Source organism: Filicampus tigris, chromosome 21, assembly GCF_054856515.1.
Source record: "Filicampus tigris isolate MCC_2025a chromosome 21, RoL_Ftig_1.0, whole genome shotgun sequence".
Classification (NCBI taxonomy): domain Eukaryota; kingdom Metazoa; phylum Chordata; class Actinopteri; order Syngnathiformes; family Syngnathidae; genus Filicampus; species Filicampus tigris.
This window is the reverse complement of record NC_141237.1, coordinates 711,189-732,283: the sequence shown is the minus strand read 5'-3', so window position 1 is coordinate 732,283 and position 21,095 is coordinate 711,189. Positions and strand designations below refer to the sequence as shown.

The 21,095-nt window shown below is 46.6% G+C and overlaps 1 protein-coding gene across 2 annotated transcripts in view; it reads left to right on the top strand.

The window, feature by feature from the left end:
- pou6f2 (POU class 6 homeobox 2) overlaps positions 1-21,095 on the top strand; it is a 67,094-nt gene that overhangs the window by 448 nt on the left and 45,551 nt on the right. For both annotated transcript variants that reach the window (XM_086020950.1, XM_086020948.1), the window contains exons 2-3: positions 950-1,068; positions 7,599-7,820. In XM_086020950.1, coding sequence (XP_085877076.1) covers positions 7,616-7,820 — 205 coding nt within the window. In that variant the 5' untranslated portion in view covers positions 950-1,068; positions 7,599-7,615. The remainder of the gene's footprint in view (positions 1-949; positions 1,069-7,598; positions 7,821-21,095) is intronic.

Genomic DNA, 21,095 nt, shown 5'->3' with positions numbered 1-21,095 from the left:
CATTGAAAAAATCCCGCGGCACATCACGTGCTGAAATTGTGGGAAAAAAAAGAAGCTTATTTTAACAATATATGTGTTAGATTGTTTATATAAGCATTTTTTAACATTGAAGAATGACGTTATATTATAACGTCTTGAATAGGAATTAAATACACACAAAGAAAAAAGTATTTTATAATGTTTCATATTGATACTTACTCAGTGTGAAACATGGGCCTGTTTGGATAAACATGCTCACTAATTCGCTTGTCTCTAAAAAAAGACAATTAGCTACCTGCTGCTGCTGCTGCTGCAACCTGTTGGTATGGAAGAGTACTACAATGTAGTAAAGACATGGTTACGCCGCCAGGCGCTAGACCGCACAGGCACACAAATTAGATAATTTCCCACGGCAGACATAGAGTTTGAAAAACACTGTGATATAGTATGAAAAAGTCATTAAATCATGCAATATTCAAAAGTGTTTACAATGGTTTACTGTGTCTCGCTTATTAAAATGCTTTTAAACTGTAACTCAATGGTGTGGGGAAGATATTTTACTCTCAGGGGCTATTTTTTTTTTTTGTAAAGTGGAACCATTTTCTATCAGGGGCATTTTTGTTTTTGTGAAACTATTTTAAATCAGAGTCCATTTTGTATTTTTGTGAAGCCCTCTAAAGGGCCATAAGCCTTTAAGGTGACATGGGAGAAGAAAAAAAGAAATATTTGCGTTCCCTCATAATCTTTGTGTTGCGAGGTAATGCAAATCCGCAAAGTAACGAATCTTAGACTCTGCTGTGGTGAACTAGCTCCCTGATTTGGAAAATAAAAATCTTCATGGCAACGCCGATTGATTTAATCGATAAAATGGATACATTTATTGCTCAACCTTGTGATTTGGATTGAAAGTTTTCTGTGTATTTGGAGCCTAACCTGGCAGAGTATTTTGTATTTGTCGCCCAATTCATAGGGTTGGTTTTCCAAAAGCGGGAAGAGGGCCCAAATCCATTTCGCAGCCTTTCATCGCCTCTCGGGGAGCTCCTTCTCAGCGCCGGCGGCTGCTCGCCAACTTCCGACCGAATCGCAATGGTATGATTTGCCTTCTCTTTATTGAGATTGTCTCACGCTGCCATTTTCCCCCCTTCGTACATCCTCAGGAGAATCCTAATGCACTGATACCAAGAGGGGGATTTTACAATCTACTTAACAATGATTTATTGATTGAGGCTTCTACCCTCTGAGAGAATTACCGATCCCTTTTTGGGAAATCAGATTTTCACACCTTTTGGTACGCATGGCGATGATCCCCCGGGACCGCGCCACTCGCTTTTGAGTGGCAGCGAGTCCTCTGTAGTGTCACTCCGCTGCAGTGCCCGCTGTACAGCATGACACTCTCTGTAGACGTTTACATTATTTATGGCTTGATAAATGCAGTGTCCAAGCTCCACTTCATAGGGGAAAATAAAAGCAGAAAAACAACCCTTGCCCCTCATAGGAGGAGTCAGATTAGGGCACCGAAAGCTTTGATGCTCCAGAATGTCAGTGCAATCGATCGATCTGGCCAAAAAAAAAGAAGTATAAATAAAAATGCACCAAAAAAAACACACAGTTATACAGTGCCTGGCCAATCAGAGGCTGCTCCCTGTTCCGGACCTGCCGGTGCCGATTGAGCTTCAAAGAGCTCCTTTTAATACACTTGCTTTGATAACACTCAGCCTGCACTCGCCCTCCAATCATTCACCAGGGAGCGTTTTGCTGAAGAGGGAAAGAGTGGGGCTGCAGGGGGGCTAACTGTTGATCCTTTTAATGAGTGTGATGGAAGGAAAAATATCAACTTTGTTCTTCACCACATCAACTGCTCCTTCTGGAGAAAAGGAGAGTAAGCTTTAGTTGCCATTGGAGCTGGTAGATAACGCCATGAAATGAAACCACAACAAGCAGATTTCTGATTTGATCAATTTTTCCCCTGGGGAAACAGCCAGGACCATTTCATTTTGACATTTGACTCTGGTGTGTCGATACTCAATCCTTACAGATAATCACAAGAGATCATGATATGTTGCAATATCAATATTGGAAGCTCGTGTATCAACACTGCATGATGACAATGTGATCAAATGTGATATCCATATTGGAGGCTGCTGTGTGGCTACTTTGTCATTAAAGATAATATATCCTACCTTCCGATTTGATATGCTTCGAGACAATGATGCGCCACGTCGCCATATTGATAGTTTGTCCCCCCCGCCAATCAACATCCTCCCACTTGTGTGTCCGGGTGCTTGATGGCGCCCCTTTTTTAATGCGCTTGTCACGACAGCGGCCCCCCTTTTGACGTGACACATGATCATCTATGAAAATGTTAATCAATAGAAAGAGTTGAAGCCGTGGCGGCGTGTCTGGTAACGGCGTCACTAGTCATCACACTTTGTGTCGTGTTTGATTTTTTGGAGTGCACTTAAATCGAATGTGGGCCATCAAAGCACATTTTCCCTTTTGCGCGCACCCCCACCGCCGAGTCAACCCAGTCCCCTGCCCCACCCCCACGGCCCCTCGCCTTGATAGGTCCACTGGAGGGCAAAATGAATACCTAATTGAATCTTGCAGTCATCAAAATAATCAATAGCTTTTTATTATTTATTCTTCACAGTCTGTTGGCTGCTTGAAGGCTGCGAGGGACAGCGGGAGCAGCCCAGAAATTTCACAATGTAATTTTCACTGGGCCAGGAGAGTTTGCAACACCTTTCAAATGAGAGCAGTGTTTCTTTTTTTCTCGGCGGAAGGTGTGTGTGTGTGTGTGTGTGTGTGGGGTGGGTGGGGTGGTTGCGGTGCGTGTGTGTGTTGGGGCAAAAAAAAAAAGAATAAAAGAAAATAGGAATCTTTGCCCCGGTAGCTAGGATGAAAAATAGAATAAACAAGCCGGTGACACTTTGGAGACGAGCGGCGTTTTCTCCGTCCATCCCTCTGTCTTTTTTTTCTCCTTTTTTTCCTTTCCCCTTTCCTCCTTATTTCATCATATCACGAGCGTGTGGCGCTACCTCCCTAATGCCGGCATTCCTCTTCCTGACAGACTCCAAACAAGTGCCGGGAATGAGATCAGGGCTCTAATCTTGCGCCGGCTTGCGAGGCTGCAGGGTGATGATGATGATGATGATCATGATGATGATGGTGGTACTGGGGGTTGGGGCGGGGGTGCTGGTGGACGGCCACACATCTCCGCAGCCGCGTTAATTGAATGGATGAAATTAGGCGTTTATTCATTTACCCCCTTGGAAAAATGCCATTAAGGATGAGGGGATAATCTGACTGTATAAATCGGTCATAAAAGCAATATATTATGGGTGTCCAGAAAGAAAGATCCTTTTTTTTTTTTTTTTTTTTTTTGCATCCGAGTCCAAGTCGCTTGGTTTTGAGTCTTTGGCAATACAGAGTCCAGACCCGCTGCCTCTGGAATGCATCAAGAAGAAGGACGCCGCATTCTTGTCGTAACAGTGCAATTATTGGGCCAGTACATCAAACATAAAAAGAAGTGATGCAGCGTTAGACAGTCTCATATCATATCGTTTTTATGTTGCACTAATTTGTATATCGTTATGAAACACAGCTCGTATTGATAACTTTTAAATATATAACAGGGGGGGGGGAATTCGAAAAAAATCAGATCTCTACCACCTCATACTCATCAGATGAAAATGACCCCGATTTCTGAAAAAACAACCTGATTCTTCTTCCCTTGTTTTCATGAACAGAACGTTCTATCTACAAGTTTGCCTTTTTCGGTTACTTTGATATCGCCGTCTATCCTGGCTGGTTCGCCCCGTGTATCAGTTTTCGTCATATCACAACACTGCCCTTGGCAAAATGTACAATATAATACAACTTTATTTTTATTGCGCATTTCATAGGCAATAATATTGTAGTGTATGGATGCTACTTTCAAATAAAAGATTGCCCAAGTGTTCTACAAGTCATTTTTTCTTAGTTACGTTGTTGTCGTCACGTATTGTAGATGTTCCCACCAATATATTGATGAGCGCCAGACCACGATATTGTCGTTGGCAAAATATGCCAATACGGTAGCTGATCGATGTTAGTTTTTTTTGTGTGTGTTTTTTTGACAACCTGAAACAAGTTCCATTTATATTGTCTTGTATCGTAGATCGCACACAGTCATTTATCAGTGACTCGCCATAATGTTGTTGGCAAAATCATAACTGATTGACAATACTTTATTTAATAAAGCAAGTGTTTTCCTTTTCAATTACAATGATCTCACCATGTATCGAGATGCCCCCTAATATCAATCATCGCTGCATCATGAAAATGTGGTTGGCAAAATACATATCGTAGCTGATCAAACTGACTTTTGTAATTTCATTGGTTTTGCCATGTATCTTGTTATGTTTTTCCACCTCCAATATATCAATTGACGCTGTATTGCAGTTGTCAAAATGAACCGATAATATACAATCGGTTAGTCACAGCACTGTCAAGAATGGGGCCCGTTGTCCTTAATTTGTTTTCAAATAGTAAGTTTTCCTTTTGCAATTACATTCGTATCACCGCGTACTGGAAATGATTCCCCCCCCAATTTCATAATTATTGCCGTGTTGATGTTTTCAAAATATGCCAATTTATGGGGTAACCGATTACTTTGTTTTCATAAGCCAAGTGTTTGTACTTGGTGGGGGTTGGGCCGCAAATGTCTCCCAGCATCATATCACGGTGTTAATTGAATCAATGAACGAGGCGTTTATTAATTTACCCGCTTGGTGTACGGTAATGTCATTAAGGACGATGGGATAATCCCGCAACATGAATTGCTCATAAAAGGGATATTAACAGAATTACCAAGGGAAACTCAGTCAAGCCTGTTCAATATTAGCTTAGCAATTAGCTTGCTTTTGATGTGCATGACTGCCTGAGAGCTCAGGAAGAAGGCAAAGCACTCCGCGCCAAGTGGCGAGAGATTTGCCGCTTAACGGCATCGGATACGCCGACGCTAATAGCGTCTGGTCGTACACCGGACGAGAGAGGAGGGACACCGGGTAGGCAATCGATCCCTGAAAAGGGCACGTGGGGTTATGTGTTTGGGGCCAAGTGTGTTTGAACATGACCTACTTGGGAAAAGTTCTAAAAGCTTCATTCGAAACATGCCGCGATTAGCATTAATGGGGGCTTAGTAACGTTGTAAGCCCCCAAAACGATTTGAATAGGAAAGTGGTTTTCCATTTAAGAGATGTGAGTGCATTGGCACGCGAACATATTGAATCGTTCCACTCGAAAATGTCCCGTCCAAATTGCCCTAGATGGGCTTATAAATGTCATCAACGTGGCAGTGAAGTAACGCTGCAACATTGTCGACAGACGACTTATTGACACTCACAGGTGCATATTTTTTCTCCTCTGCCTAAACTTGTTGAGTCACTTCAAGTAGTTGTGTAACTCTTCTTTGTTTGTGTCTGCATGACTGTATTATACTGCCCCCGGGTGGCCACGTGACAACAGAAGGAGCCGCAATGTCTTAATGCCGGGCAGCGGTTCTCAAACGGTTTACGCATACGAGTAGCGGCGCCATCGTCACCAACATTAATGAGCAGTCGCACAGCTTAAACTCAGTCTTCAACAAAAACAGGGCCGGTTTTATTCCTGGGATAATTGTGAGAATCCACAGTAACATTACACAGACTTTCAACATCAACGCTGCACTCGAATATAGGAAGAAAAAAAAGCGCAACTTCAATTAAGATTCATGGAAAATGCACTGCACGAAAATTCAATCCCAATTTCTTTCTTCCTTTTTCTTTCTCTTTCTCTCTTTCTTTCTTTCTTTCTTTCTTTCTCTCTCTCTCTCCCTCCCTCCCTTTCTTTGTGCGCTTGTACACACGCTGGTCACCTGCCCTTTGCTCAGACATATTTAGGTTGATCCCTAAATAAGGAAGCATAGCGCGGCCCCGCTGCTCCTCGTCTGCGTCTGGGAGCCCGAGGTGGGGTGAGCACTGTCTGAGGAGTTCTCCAGTGGGCAGACATAAGGTGGAAGAGACAGATAGAGTGAGGGTGGGCGGCCCGCGATGGAGGCAGGGAGGAAGGTAGGAAGGAAGGAGCCAGCGGCGGCGATGACGACGACATCCCCGCCGCTCGCCTTTAGGAAGCCACCTCAGCGTGAAAGCTGCGCCGGGCGTTCACGTGCTGGCAGCTCGAGGAGGCGCTTCCGCTAGTTGGTTAGCGGGCAGGTCATAGCGGGTCGTCATGTTTGATGCCACCCCCCTTACGTTTTGACTCATTTCAACTTTGGGAGTCCCTACAAAGCTTCATTTTGGTAATTACTGATTTCCGTGGAGCTTCGTTTAGGTAAGGCTGCCCTTCCTTGGACTCGGCCTTGATTGCTTTGCTCGATATTACTGCGTGAGATTCAGCGGACAAATGGTCGCGCGTCATGTCATCATTGCTGCTGACGCCAAAGTTTGCATACCATCATCATCAATCAATCGATACTGTTACAGTATGCGCAGCCGGAGCAAATTTGGGTCTTCTCAATGCACTCCACGTGTCATATACTTTTATAAATTCCCACCGGCAGCAACATACTATCTGAGGGAGCCAATTACTTGTTGTTACTTTGTCTTAGTTAACCAAGGGTTTCTAGCTGGTCTGCAATCAAGCATTATTTTAAGAATACGTCAATTTTATTTTTTGATGAATCGGTAGAGAGAAAAAAAGAACCCAAAAAAATTCCAAAAGATATCCACTGACCAACTAACTATAAGTCCAAATGTGGTCAGGATGTAGGGTATGATTTATTCAAAAACAACTAGGGCTGCAACTAACAAATATATTAATGATTGATTAACCTATTGAAGATTTTTTTTCTATGAATCGTATTGGGGGAAAAAAAAGGAATTTACAGACACTATTTGAAATTATGCACAAACATAATTGATTACGTTACAGTTACTGGTATCTGTCCGAAAATCATCAAATAGGGTGGTCATTGTTTTACAAAGTGAAAGGAGATATTTGCACATTTCTCATCTTGATTCCGCACAAAGATAATCAGTCTTCTGTCGTGGCGGATGACAGAAATTGGGGAATATTGATTCTAGTTTCTACTCCTTTTCACTTTTTGGGGTACATAATTATTATTATTATTTTTTTTATCGCCAGATGTTTATTCCAGAATCCCTGTTTATGATTTATTGGGTTGTTGTTTGAAAAATATGGCGCCAATACTGCCTCGTGAGTACGCGATGCATTGCATCTGTTTTTACACTTGTTTCCCGGGGGTTTGTCTTCCGTGGGGTTTGTTTTCAATTGCTGGCCGCAGAGGTGGACTTATTGAAGGTTTTTAACAGCGCATTGTTGGCTAAAATGAAGCGTGTGTCAGGCAGCATCACTTTGGGATGAAAGGCAGCCAGAGAGAGAGGGAGAAGGAGGGGGAGCGAGGGAGGGTGGGGGGGGTGGATAGAAAGGGGGAATGCGGTTAGAGAGAGCGTGAGTGCGAGGTAGCCAAGGAGAGCGCCCGAGCACATTGTAACCACGGCTGCATTTTTCTTTTTTCCCCCCTCCCTCCTCATCCGCTTTTGGCCGCCTGATCCGCATCCCACCTGGCCTCCCTCCAGCTCCTCCCGGGGATCCCATGCTAACGGGGCAGCTGAGCAAGCCGCTGCTCTCGCTCATGCGCGGCGGCGGCGGCGGCGGCGGCGGCGACATGAGCGCGCCGGAACTCGGCGGGCGGCTGGACGACAAAGCGGCCGGCAGCCCCGACAGCGAGCTCAACGACGAGATGGCCATCCTGCCGGCCGCCGGCCCCGAGCGGGAGTGCGCCCCCGCAAAACTGTACGGTGAGTGGGGCTCCACATCTGGTGGGGAGTGTCTTGTGCTCCAAACTTTCGAGCGCTAGTTGCAACTGACTCCCATTTGGCTCTTCTCAGGCATCGATACTTTGGTTCGTCTTTTTAGGAAGCCCTAAAATGACGTTTGCTCTCCAAAGGCTCTTTGCTGATGCTGTATATCGGTGGGCAATAGTCCAGTCAAATCAGATTTATTTTGTCAGGCCTGGAAGTTACACCACTATTTCCATATTTTTAAAAATATTTTTTAGATTGTTGATTCAACATGAGTTTTCCTACAAAGTGGGGAAAAAAAGGCCGCTCAGCATTTTGCTTCGGCGGATATTTCCCTGTGATATCAACTGCTTTTGTATTTCATTTCCCTTCATTGACAAAATGATCCATGACTTAGTCGCAAGTCTGCTTAAAGGAAATGCTCCCCGGAATTCCATGTCAGTGACAACAAAGAGATGATAGGTCGAATGTCACTTTTGCATGAGGCCATTTGGAGCAGGACGAGAGCAGCAATGATGCTCATTGTTGTCACTTGTACTTTCGCCAGCCCCTCATTCAATTGAGGTCGTCTTTTGTGTGTTAGTACAACAAGACTGGTAAAAGTACAATTCGCGACTATTATGGTTACAGTCCAGCTGTTTGCTTCGTGTGATTTAGCAACGATGTGTGTGTATTCATTTTTATTTCAGCCATTTTTTTTTTTATTTACATCAAACCGTCCCCAATTTTTTTTCTTAATTTCTTACTGTAACGTTTGACGTCGGTTTTCAAAAAGCACCGCATGTCGAATCATTTGCCAAAGGTGGCCTTTGCCACGACTTTGGCGAAAGAGATTCAGCAGAAGAATTTGCCAGAGCGTTGAAGCAAAATATTGCTTCCAAACGTGCTCACTTCTGATGATTTCTTCACGAGGTGGCAATTTAATGCGCGGTTGCAACGTGGATTCATTTCCAGCAATTTTGGAATCGAAAGGATTCTTGCGACTTGCGTTTGTTTGCCGGCTTGCGTGTGAGCGACGGCAACACCTTTTCTCCGGTGTGTATTTGGGGGGTTGCCGGCGGGGGTGGCTCCTCTCTTCTCTTTTGCCCAGTGGCAGCGCTCTTGGATGTGGACCACGGTCTTGCCTTTCCGTCCTGACCTGTCAGCCGGAAAGACAGAGATGGATGAGGACACGTGCGCCACTATTGCAATATTTGTCTTTTCATGTCAACGTCCAAGGTAGACTTTCTTGCTTTCTTTCAGTTTCCTCCAATTGATTTGATGTTCATTTGGGGTATTTGAAAAAAAAAAGTCAAATTAACTGTGGTTATGTTAACGTAGCTGTTCTTTTTTTAAAATTTGACATAGCTGACGCGAATGCCGCATACAAATCAGCGCTATGAGTGTAGCTTACCATAGTTTGCATGTGATCCAGCTTTCTGACTGACAGCCTGACAAACACTCTTTGCACTCAGCAGCAGCAGAGGCTCATGGAGTTGCACCACAGCGTCTCAATCGGTTTCTCGTATGCCGTCCCTCCCGGGAAGAAAAAAATATTTGGTCTCCCCCGGACTCTCTGCTGCGACTATAAATGCTACCGATGGTTGGAATTAGAAACGACCAAAAAATCACTCCATGAACATTGTTTTTCAGTCTCGACCCCTTTGTCGTCATCGTTGGTAAATACTTTTACATGGTGTCTCACGAGGGTTTGTTTACTGCACTTCGTGTCTCCTGCTGTGTGTGTTCGTGCGTGTGTGTCTGTGTGTGCAAAAAAAAAAAAGCCCCTTACTGCTTAGAGCTAAGACACCCTATGCGCACTCTGAAAGTACCACCGCTACTTACTGTAGTGTGCAATTACACTTGATTCTAGCAAGGGGGGGGGGGCACGTTCCCTGGGGTCACACGCGCCCCCCGGGGGGCCTGCCCCTCTATTAGAGAAGGACTGAGTTGCAAGGAAATGTACATTACGCATGACACACTCTTGTGGAAAAAAAAAAAAATCATGTTGCGAAATGTTATCCTATTTCAAAGTAGTTCAGGGCTTGAAGTTCAGGCGCATCCAGGACATTTTTCTCCAAATGTCACATTGTCACTAATACCATCCTTGACAAAAGGCCGTATTTTGCCCCCCCATAAAACGCTACATTTCACCTTCGTTTCCAAGTAATTAGGACATGCGAGTTGAAGTTCTGACCATTCCAAAAAATAGCCAACTATACGTTTGAGTGAGCCACTTTGTCAGTTTCCCACTCTGATGACACACTCCACAAGCATAGCCCACAATATCATATCATGGTGCTGGCTTTGGTCAAAAAATCAAATCAAATAAATGAAAAATAAAATAATAATTATATACAAATTCTGGGCTGGTATTTTTTAAAAGACATCAACAACAATTTTGGAGCTTACAAAAGCTCCGTAAGAGTGTGCTGATGGCACATCTCAAAGTGTGACTATGCTTCTGATCGTCGCCGACTTTGTAAATTTGCCTTGTGTTGGGTCAGTGATTTGCACATTTGGGTACGCCGACTCCCTCCAGTGGTGTGTGAATGAATCACAGGCCAAGTACAGTTCGGTTGTATTTCACTTTTACGTCCAGTACTTTTGCATGCAAACTTTAAGGACTGTTTTTTTTCACCCCCTTCCCCAAAAAATGTTTAAGTACAATTTGTATTTACAGTACTTGCAACACATTTGAATTTAAGGATTGCTATGGTCAGGTTTTTTTCTCCAATTTGCAATTTATGTCTAGTAAATTTTGACCCTTGTTCCTGTCAATGTATTTATTTACATTTGTTCTTATATTTGGACTTTTAAAGAATTGCAGATGTTTTGCACGTAAAGTAACAGCTGCTGTACTTTTAGTCTGTCTTTCATCTTGGATGGATTTTTTTCCCGTGTATCACAACATCATCATACAATTTGTTATTCTTTCTTTCAATATTAACATTAGGAAAGCAAGCCCTTTCTCATTTTGGATGAATCTTTAAGCCAACTACACTCCTGTAGGTTAATGATGGCCAAGTTTTTTGGGTTTTTTTTTTATTGGGGGTGGCGACGTGCAACTTGGTGTAAAAACTCTGCGCGGCATTGTTTTAGTTTCTTGTGATTGCAGTTGTTGTCAGCGTAGCAAGCAGACGTCAGCGCTGACAGTAGAGGCGGCGTTTGTCCGACAACAAATTGCGAAGCTGCCGAAAGCGTGCGATCCACCACTACCTCCTCCTCCCCCTCCTCCTCTTCCTCTTCCCCCTCCTCCTCCTCCTCCTAAAAGCTGGCCTGTGCAAATAGTCTTCCACTCGAGCTAACAGGCGCTATGAAGCACCGCAAACACGCCGCCGCCGCCGCCGCCTTGCATTTTATTCTCGAGCAGAAGTGCTGGACATTAGGTGTGGAAAGCTGTTGTGTGTACAAGGGTAGACATTTGCTGTGTGCTTTTTATTTTTTTGGGTGATGTGTGTTGCAGCTTCTGTCTTCACTCCTCAAGTCAAATCTCGCTCTTGCAGACATCAGCCGACAAGATAATAAGACACTCAGAGCACAATTCCACATTGTATTGGGCGAGCGGAGGCTCATCTCTTGTCAGTTTGCATTTAGTCTTGCGAGGATGCGACGCTTCGATCATCACGTTGTCAAAAGCCAGCCGGCCCGGGAAGGACAGCACCGCTCATTTCGCACACTTACTGTCGGCGGCAAATGGGCCGCACTTATGCCCGTTGCTGCGAAACGCTGAGGCGGGCGCGCATGCACAAGGTCGCCCGCAAACACCACCCCCGGCTTTTTATTTGAATTTTTGGGCACGGCAAGGCACGCGGATCAAAACGCACGTTAGTGCTAATATCGCTGTGAGCTTTTAAGGCTTCCCTTGCAGTCCAATCGTTCCGTTTTCCAAGCTTTCAACGTTTGCCTGCGGTCGACATCACCGGTTTGTCGGAAAGCGTGCCCGCCCGGCGCGGACTTGAGTTGTTGCGACAGAACGGCAGCAAATTCTCCCAAGCGGGAAATAAATGACGGTTTGCTTTGAAACCGGACACGCTTGAAAACAACTGTTCAAAAGTCTCGCAGGGACACGGTCCACAAACATGGCCGCCACGCTGCACGGCACGAGCACTTTGCCACAAAACGCACGTTGCGCAATCATTTGGAAGCAGTTAGGGTGCAGCAGTTGAATTTATGGCTCTCGATTTGAATGCAAAGGATTAGCCCTACTTTTCAAGAAACCCCCAAAATATCTGAAAGCACTTGGCACAATTTAGGGGTTGGAGTTCGCACACAAACCAAAATGTTTGTTTGCTACTAATTACTAAAGGGGAATAGCTGGCCCCCAAAAGGTTACGTTTCATCAGATTAAGATAAGAATACCTTTATTGATCCCACAGTGGGGACATTTTCATTGTTGCAGCAGCAAAGATATAGGTCACACAGGGACGGCGGCATAATGTAGCCATTAATGTATAACATTGACGGCAGATTTTAAGACAGTTTGGGTGTAGGGCTTGAATATAAGGCGCATGAACTACACGTCTATTTGCTGCAAAAACAAATCTCATTTGGGGCCAACGTGTTGAAATTCACATACACGCAGCTCCCGGCAGGAGTTGTTCTTTTTTTTTATCAGTAATAAAGCAGTTGTGAATGGCTAAATGAAAGGGGATAAAGGCGGCCGAGGGGAGGATGAGCGGCTGCACGTCTTTGGCCCGGCGACGGCTCTCGCTGCGGGCGTTTCGCATGTCTGCGCATGCAAAGCAGGTGTCGCGCACTCACTAATACACTGACAAATACGTATCGGGCTCGCTAATAGTGTAACACGGAGCTCACTCGTGTGTAACACGCTCGCTAATGCGTCCGTCCGTCTTGGCGTGAGGACGAGCGCTAGATGTTGTTCCTGAGTGAAGGTCGTCCCGTTTCATGTCGACTTTGTGCACAAACTTGTTTTTGCCTTGTCAGGAAAGTAGGAAACAAATTGAATTTCAATGTTAATTCATTTTTTGCTTTCTTGTGTGTGTGTGTGTGTGTGGGCGGGGGGGGGGTTTCACGTCAGTGTAGCGTGCGCTCGCTAATCCAATGCCGGCGAGCCTTTAATGTGCTGCTAACAAAGCGGCGCCGACGGTGGCAGCGAGACGCAATCCAAGCGGCGACAGTCATGTATTTTTATTTATTTATTTATTTTGGAGGGGCGCGCGCGAGGGACTTGTGGTGGGGGGTAGAGAAATGACACGTCTGGTATTTGACTGGTGTGGCGTGAACCAGAGACGCATCCCGGCGGCCCGTGTCCTTCACCGGCCTTTTATTATTTATAAGGTTGGCTCTTTGAGCAATGACCAGTACTAATGCGTAACCTTCTGTCCCGCCGGCTGATTCGCTTCCTTTGAAAGCAAAGATTGAGGCGGGAGAAGTGGGCGGATGGTGGATGAGGCAGGAGGGGCGCAAATAGCGCGGAGAGGGTGTGCGTGTGTGTGTGTGATCCAAGGAAGTTATTATGTTTCCCCTCTTTTATATCTCAGGATGTGGAATAACACCCTGATGCTGCTTTTCTCCAGAATAGAGTTATGGGCTTCAAAGCAATACACACACACACACACACACACACACACACAATTGTTTGCGCCTGCAGAACAATGTGCAAATATTTGTTTGGTGGGAGAAATGAGGCTCAAAAGTCGAACCAAACTTGGCCAGTCTGTCATTTTTCTCCATGCCATAATTCTGGCATGTAGAAATGATTGAAAAGAACCAATTGTAAATTCCCGACTAAATGTTCACTCCACAAACATGGCCGACCTACACCAAAGGAACCTTTTTTTTTTCACCACAGATAGATTGGACATTTTGGGCTGTAGTTTGAAAGCTATTCCAATTCACGGCTCGACGTTATGGCATCCCGACTAATTACTCACTCCACAAAGGTGGAGTCGGTCACTTTTTCCACACACCCCAAGAACGCCCCAAACACCTCCTTTTTTCGCCATATTCGTAAGCAGTTAGGATTCGAGGCTCGGAGTGATGACCTACTAAATTTGACTCGACAATGATTTGAAAAATCAGTCACTGGGCCACTAATGAGACTTCCTTCTCCATGCTTCCAACCTTCTGCGTGTGGGTTTCCCCACTAATTTCACACTCCTCAAACATGGCCGACAAGCCGCATGCCGCAAACGGCTCCATTTGGCCATATGACACGACGGTTACGATTCTGGCAGCATCTTATTTTGGATGAGCTTGAACGGTAACGGAAGGAAGCTGCGGATGCTGCGCGCCACACAATTGCGTGCCGTTGGATTGCCTTTTTGCATCGCACCGACGCTTTGTATGTAAGTTTGTCAAGCCGTCGCCGAAGGCTCGCCCCACTCACCGCCGTTACTGTGCCTTTTAACACAAGGACGATTTGACTTGGGCGCTGCCACCGTTTCCAGATGACACCGTGGAGCCGTTTGTATCAGCTGACGTGATGGCGCCGCGCCGCGCCGCGCCGTAGTGATCCATTGTCATTACGGGCTCGCGACAGAGGGATGGACCGGGAGAGGAGGGGAGGGAGGGGGGCTTGGGCCGAGGAGGAGGGCGGGCTTTGAGGGACAAGGGCTTGAAAGTGGGACATAGGCAGCATTAGGCCTGCATTGCCTGGAGGGGGCCCAGGCTGATGTGTCAGCCATGACATGTGAGTGTCTGCCCCACCACACAAACACACGTACACGCACACACTTGACGGCGGACTATCCCTCACACCCCGCTGGCTACTTCCAAATGTCCTGCTGGATGGACAAAGAAGGCCCCAAAATGTGCTGTTTTACGGCCACGACACACAATGAAGCTCATGCGCGCTGATGGAAGAGAAGGCACTCGCCCAGCCACCTCATTAGGGACCGCCCGGCCTACTTGAAAGGAATTGAAGCCATAAAAGATGATATCATTGGATGATTTTTTTTTTTTCTTATCTGAAAAAAATTGTCACTATGAAGAGCCTCTCGTACTGTATATAGCGTGTAGTGTATATTGCAACCCGGCTTGGTTGGAAGGCAGTAAAGTTCAACATGGCAATAATCGGGAGTTGAGCTCTTCCCTGAGTGAGTGAAAGTGAAAAAAAAGAGACTTGTCGGGATTACAGTTATAATTAAGGAGAAAAAACACAATAATGAATCAAAAAATATGACGTACAACGAGAGTTTTTTTTTTTTTTGGGTGGGGGGCTGTCCAAGCAGAATAAGTGTAGTGGTCCTGGACTATCGCTGCCATCTTTTTTGCTGGAGGCCTGCGCAGGGCTGCAGGCAGCTGAATCCTATTTACAGCAAATAGCATTTAAGTAATGCTGAGGGAGGAGGAGGAGGAGGAGGAGGAGGAGCAGTGCCGGCGGAGCAGGCGTCTCCTAAAAGGCTTACGGCGCTCCAAAGCCGCTCTTCATCTCGCCCTAAAAGGATGAAGCATCATTTGGATTGTGATTTGCCCCATTCAACCCTCAGCTAATCAGCTTGACATTGCTTGAGGAATGAGGAGGACGCTCTGTAACAGATGCGCTGGTCTACAAAGTGTCCCGAGGTACGCGCCAGGATGCGGCACAAAGCCGCCCCCCCCCCCCCCCCCTTCTTCCACTCGCCATCACAGCATCTCTCCTTCTTGACCTTTGAGATGGGCTCCGGTGCCTCTTGTTCCTGTCCCCACTCCAGCGTCAAGGAGGAGGACAGGTAAGAGCGTCGGGCCGCAGCACTCGCACGCCCGAGAGCCTTTTTGGCCGAGGCCGGCCAGCGAGAGCGTTAAGTGGCTCTCCCGCCGCTGCGAGCGCCGCTTACGTGCGGATCGCTCATCAACAGGCGGCTTTTCATCCAGCGGGCTGCTATTGTCTCTTATTTACATTTCAACGAGAAAGCTATTACGCCGTCCAATCTGTCTCACCTCTGTCCGGCCTTGCCCTTGTCCTTGTCCTCCAAGGGGACATTTACATGACAAGCACAACATGTTCAAGACACGCCAGGCCAGGTCTCGGGTTTTGGGACATGGGTCGTTTTCTTAAGGGGCAAACCTCTGAAGCCATGCACTCCTTCTTCCCTTGAAAAAACAAAGCAAGAGGAATCCCTTTGAAAAGCTTTGTGATTTAGCTCCCGCTCAAGACTCAACACACATTTTCACAGACTTCTGTTGCCAGCCTGAAGACAGAAACTGTAGCGCACACCTCAAGAACCCAAATCGAACCTTAAGTCCAACTCTTAACCTACAACCCTACCCCCAAACTTCTAAGCTGCCACTGCGACTCTAATTGGAACGCTTCACCTGAAGCAAGTCAAGTCAAGTCAAATTTCTTTCTATAGCCCTTAATCACAAGAAAGTCTCAAAGGGCTTCACATATGCACCAGATCATTTACGCGACATCCCCTGATCTTAACCCCCAGAATCACAGACGCTTCCCCTAACCTGCAACGCCAACTCTGGAACCTTAAACCCTAACTCCGAACCCAGCCCGGAAGCCTGAAACTCCTAAACCTCTAATTTCCAACGCCAACCTTCATTTCACAGCCCCACCCTTGACTCCAAACCCCTTACCCAAACCGCTAGCCTTTTTCACCTAACTGTAAGTCCAAAAGCCTTACCCAGAACTCCGAAGCCGACAATCCAGGCCGTTACCTTCATCCCGATGAATCGCCAAACATCTGCTTTGACCTTGGCAAACATAGTAATCAAGAAACGTTTTTACTTCAGATGGCATCCTCTACTTGTGTCTTTACAAATGAGCTTGCAAAAAAAGGCCGCCCGCCCGCTGCGGTGTAAAATCCTCCCTCATCCGCGTCTCCATTTCCCAACTCCATTAATTCCAGCCTATGGTGGTTATAATGAATCAGTTAGCTCCCCCGCCCCGCCGACACACTCGCTGGCACGACGAGCAACGCTCGACTGCCCGATTCCCGCCGAGATGTCGGCGGCCTCCCGTGGCTTCTTGCCCCCGCCGCGGCTCTTCATTAAGGTAATGACAGCTACTCCGGCAGCACCGGGCCCGGCCCTAACGCGGCCAACGGCGTTACGCGACGCTCCCCCGGTGGCTCTCCGTCCCACCGGGTACTATTGACTTCTCCCGGCCTGGCCTCCAAACAGTATTCCTCCCCTCGGTGGTGCGGCGGGAAGCGTTCGACGAACAGCGCCGGCGCTTATTGGCAGCACATTATGCCGTTGGCCTGGCCTCCAAACAGTATTCCTCCCCTCGGTGGTCCGGCGGGAAGCGTTCGACGAACAGCGCCGGCGCTTATTGGCAGCACATTATGCCGTTGGTTATTGTTGAGGGCTTAGGTGGGAGCTCGCTCGCATTCTGCACCCACTTAAGTGAATTGTTACGACCCGCGCGGCATGCAAAGTAGTACAGCGGTGCCTTGAGATACGAGTGACCCGACTTCCGAGTTTTCTTTTTAAATTGTGAACATTTCATCGCAAATACTGTAGGCTGGAACCTGTTTAATGTCGTTGGAAATACGCAGAGAGCGAGAATTCCACTCAAACGGGAGCCGACCTTTATCCGTTATTTCTTTTCCCAAAGTTTCCCGTACACACTAAACTGAAATGACACGTAAATGCTCAAGCTTAGCCACAACTTTCTCCTTACACACGGTGCATTGAAGGACTGTTGTCCATCTCCACTTGTTGCTGATGGTGAGAAGCGGAGGATTTAGCTGTCAAAGCCATCTCGGGAGCTTCTGCAGCAGCAACCTAACACGTTAAAGTCGCCGTTGTTGTTGTACATGTTGTGGAACGTTTGCGCACCTGGCAGGATCAACTCGGGCAAATCTCGTCATTGTCTCGGGAAAGATGCAAAGCTGATTTAATGCTCCCTCTAGTGGACACGCGGTGCAAGGACATCGTCCTTGCGCAACTTGGACACTTATCAGCATTTTCCGTTCCACGAGAAAGTAAGAATGTATCGGCCAATCGTGGGCAAGACCTCGCAAAGGTTGATGATTCGGTCTGGCCCTAGTACGCATAAAATGTTTGTTCGGGTAGTCTTTTTGACATGGCTAGCTGGCTAGCTCGGCCCACGCTCTCCTTTTCACTTTCACTTGAGCACATCTGTGCTATTGTTCCAAGCAACTGGAAAGCCAATTCATTAGCCAGTCTGTGACGACGTTTCACTTTCCGCCCCACATCCATTTTCGAATGGACTTGCCTCTTAAAATGTCCACTCCGGCCGCTGTTCTCGGTTGGAAGCAATGCGCCTCACGTGACATCACTTTCTCGACTGACACTTCAAACATTCAAACAAAGGCGGTAGAGAGGAAAGGCAAAATCGTCATTCGAGCCGTCTACCGTCCGTGCCTGTGCGGGCTGGTTTACTGGTGGTGCCATGAGAATTTTTGCCCCCCGGAAGAAGGTGCGACACGATGGTGAAAAGATCCATAAGGCCGATGCGCGCCGCCGTGCCGCGTCGTCAATTCTGTGCCTCCGCATGCGTTTGTGCGGCGCCGCCCTCCGACGCCGCATCAACTTTTCAAGTGCTGTTGCCCAAAATCGATGGCCAAACAATCTGGGGCATTTGGCTGCGCTATTGATGGAATGTTTATCCTTTACGCGTCCACAGAGCAACACAAAGTGGCCGCAATCAGCAGCAAAGGACACGTTTGATCACATTAATAGATTGCTTTTCTCTTCCTTGATCCATCTGTCAGCGGCACTACACGCAAACCAGAGGGGAGGGATGGAGCGCATTGACTTTCACTTACCGAGCGCAGCCACTTTGCACTTGTTTCGCTTCGTTTCCACTGTTTGCGTTGCAAAGGGTCGCAAAATATCCAAGCGTCTCCCTTTTCGGCATCGTTTGGCAGAGCTAAACGCGTTGCTGTCTGTTGACAGACAATTGCGTCTTCCAGAACAGGAAGAAAGAGAGATCCGAATTTACCGGCTGGTAAAGCGTACAGAAAGCTTGCGCACGGATGACCGTTTGTTGGTTTGTCGGTAAAGATGAATTGAAATTATACGACTGATTTTTGAGCAAACTTTGCGGCTGTCAGGCACGAGCGCAAACATCAGGCCCCAATGATCGAGCCAAACTCACCATCGGTGCGGACGTGGAACCGCTTTCGATCATTGGCCGACTACGTGAGCAAACTTGGCGGATGGTTCGGATTTGCCGATCCCGGCCAAACTGAACCCACTGTATTATTGGGATGTACTGTAGAAGACATTTTGTTGAACGCATTAGCAGGTGCCGGGATCGAGGTTTTCCCGTCCGAACTGAACTAAACTGGAGCCTTGGCTTTGATTTTGGATCACCTCCACCAAGCACAACGCGCGGGACGGCCGGTTGCGTTGCATGGCCGTTCCGTTGGACCTAAGCGTGACGCTGCGCCAACGTTTTGGTTCAGCCTTAAAATTGTTCGGGTTCGAACGGATCTTTACAAAGCCGACCTAAGCGTGGCGCTGCGCCAACGTTTTGGTTCAGCCTTAAAATTGTTCGGGTTCGAACGGATCTTTACAAAGCCGAGACCCGATGGCGCTATTTTACATATAATCGGGGCGGATCGTTTCAGTGTGTTCATTTACGTTGTGGTGATCCCTACCGCTGTTCAGTCCGTTCACTTGAGCATTGAGGCGTGACATTAACATGTCGTTGCACTTTGGCGCTGTTTGTGTTTCGGCAAACGGGGCCAATGATTGACAAGTTGTTCATAGCAAACAGCCGGCCACGTTGAAAGGGGCCATTATAAAAATGGGGCTCGGCGGCCCGGCGTGAATAGCCCGCCGATCGTTAGCGGGCCCCTCTCGCTTAGTGGCTCTCTCGCTCGCTCCGCTACATTTGACAACTTACATAATGCCTTTCCACTAAAATAGCGTAAGTGTTACGGCTTCTTTTATGGGCAGAAATTGATTCATAAATGCAGCGAGGCGAAAGCTAACCTGGACACAAAGCTTTCAATAACGCCCATTTTATTCCCAGCGTCAATGTACGAAGCGGCTGCATTAGACAAGGTGGCATGCTGATTGCTTTATGAAATCCAGGCTAATTGTTTTGCGCCAGAGTCCTCGGGGCACCCTGCATTAAGACACTCACGCACGCACATGAGTGCACAGGCATTGAAAGTACCTCTCCAGTGGCCACTTTGGTGATCAATGAGAGAGAATTTATACGGCGGCACAGTAAATGTCAGCCCTGGCGCTTTGTGACACGTGAGATCACGTTGCATTTAAATACATTTCCGTGTTAGCGTCACGGCCGCAAGACGATCTGCTGATCGAGTCGCAAACTTTGCGAGTGACAGTGTGATTTAAGCTCGCTTGTACCGTCGCCGCAGACATGAAAGCGCAAACGCCTTCCGTAGATGCAATCTTTCATCAAACACAATCCATTTATTCCATTCCCCCATCGCCGCTGAAGCCTTTCTTTTGAGTTTGCATTCTAGTATTTATTTTCATCTAGTATCTCTTTTTTCCAAAGACGTTAAACATGTACCAAGGTTTTGATCATAAAAAGATGATCGCCGATGGACTCGCTGGCTAGCTTGAGAAGGGAATTCGGCCAATCCTGTCAGGGGCAGGGCCTTGTATCCTCAGATGTGATGCGTTAGTCGCCGTCATCAGCTACAGTCATCAGCCAGCAAAGGGATGTCTTCATTATTAGAAAATCAACCTTTTGATTCGGATAATTGGCTTTTGTGGCCGTGCTTTGATGCTCATGAGATAGTTGGACGGCATGAAATGTCACCAGCAGCGCAGCAGCCTTTGACCTCATCACAGTTGTAGCGGCTATTTGTCCAATAATCGGGGCAACAAAACAAAAAAAAAAAATTGCAGCACATACTCTACTTACTGCCTCCCATTCACTTTCACAGACGGTAAAAGGAATCCATGTATCGATCGTAATTTGCATTTTCTATTTGCTAGATTTGTTTTTAAACTCATGGAATGTTTTTTTGTTTTTTTAATTCCTAATTTGTCCTATGTCAGTTTTAGGTTCGGGTCAAAAATACAAAATGGAAAAATGGGCGACACGACTCAAGTTAAGTTTTTGGGTCATTGGCATTAGTTAAGGCTTTTGTGTTTGCATGTTACGACCCAACAACCGGTTAGCCTGATAGTGTAGTCGCTCAAGTAATATTTGAGCTTTTTCGGAAAACAAGATGCAAGTGAACGACTATTATGTATTGATTGTGTCTTAAAAATGACGTGGACAGTTATGCTGTTCTTCAAACAAAACGATCCATCAGCCACATTATATCGACATCAAACATGTTTAAAGTGCTACTGCAATCGGCTTCTCTCATTCTCTTGGACGCGGAAGATGTGCTTTAGCCGCAATCGAGAACCCAGTAATTATCAAATTAATATTTT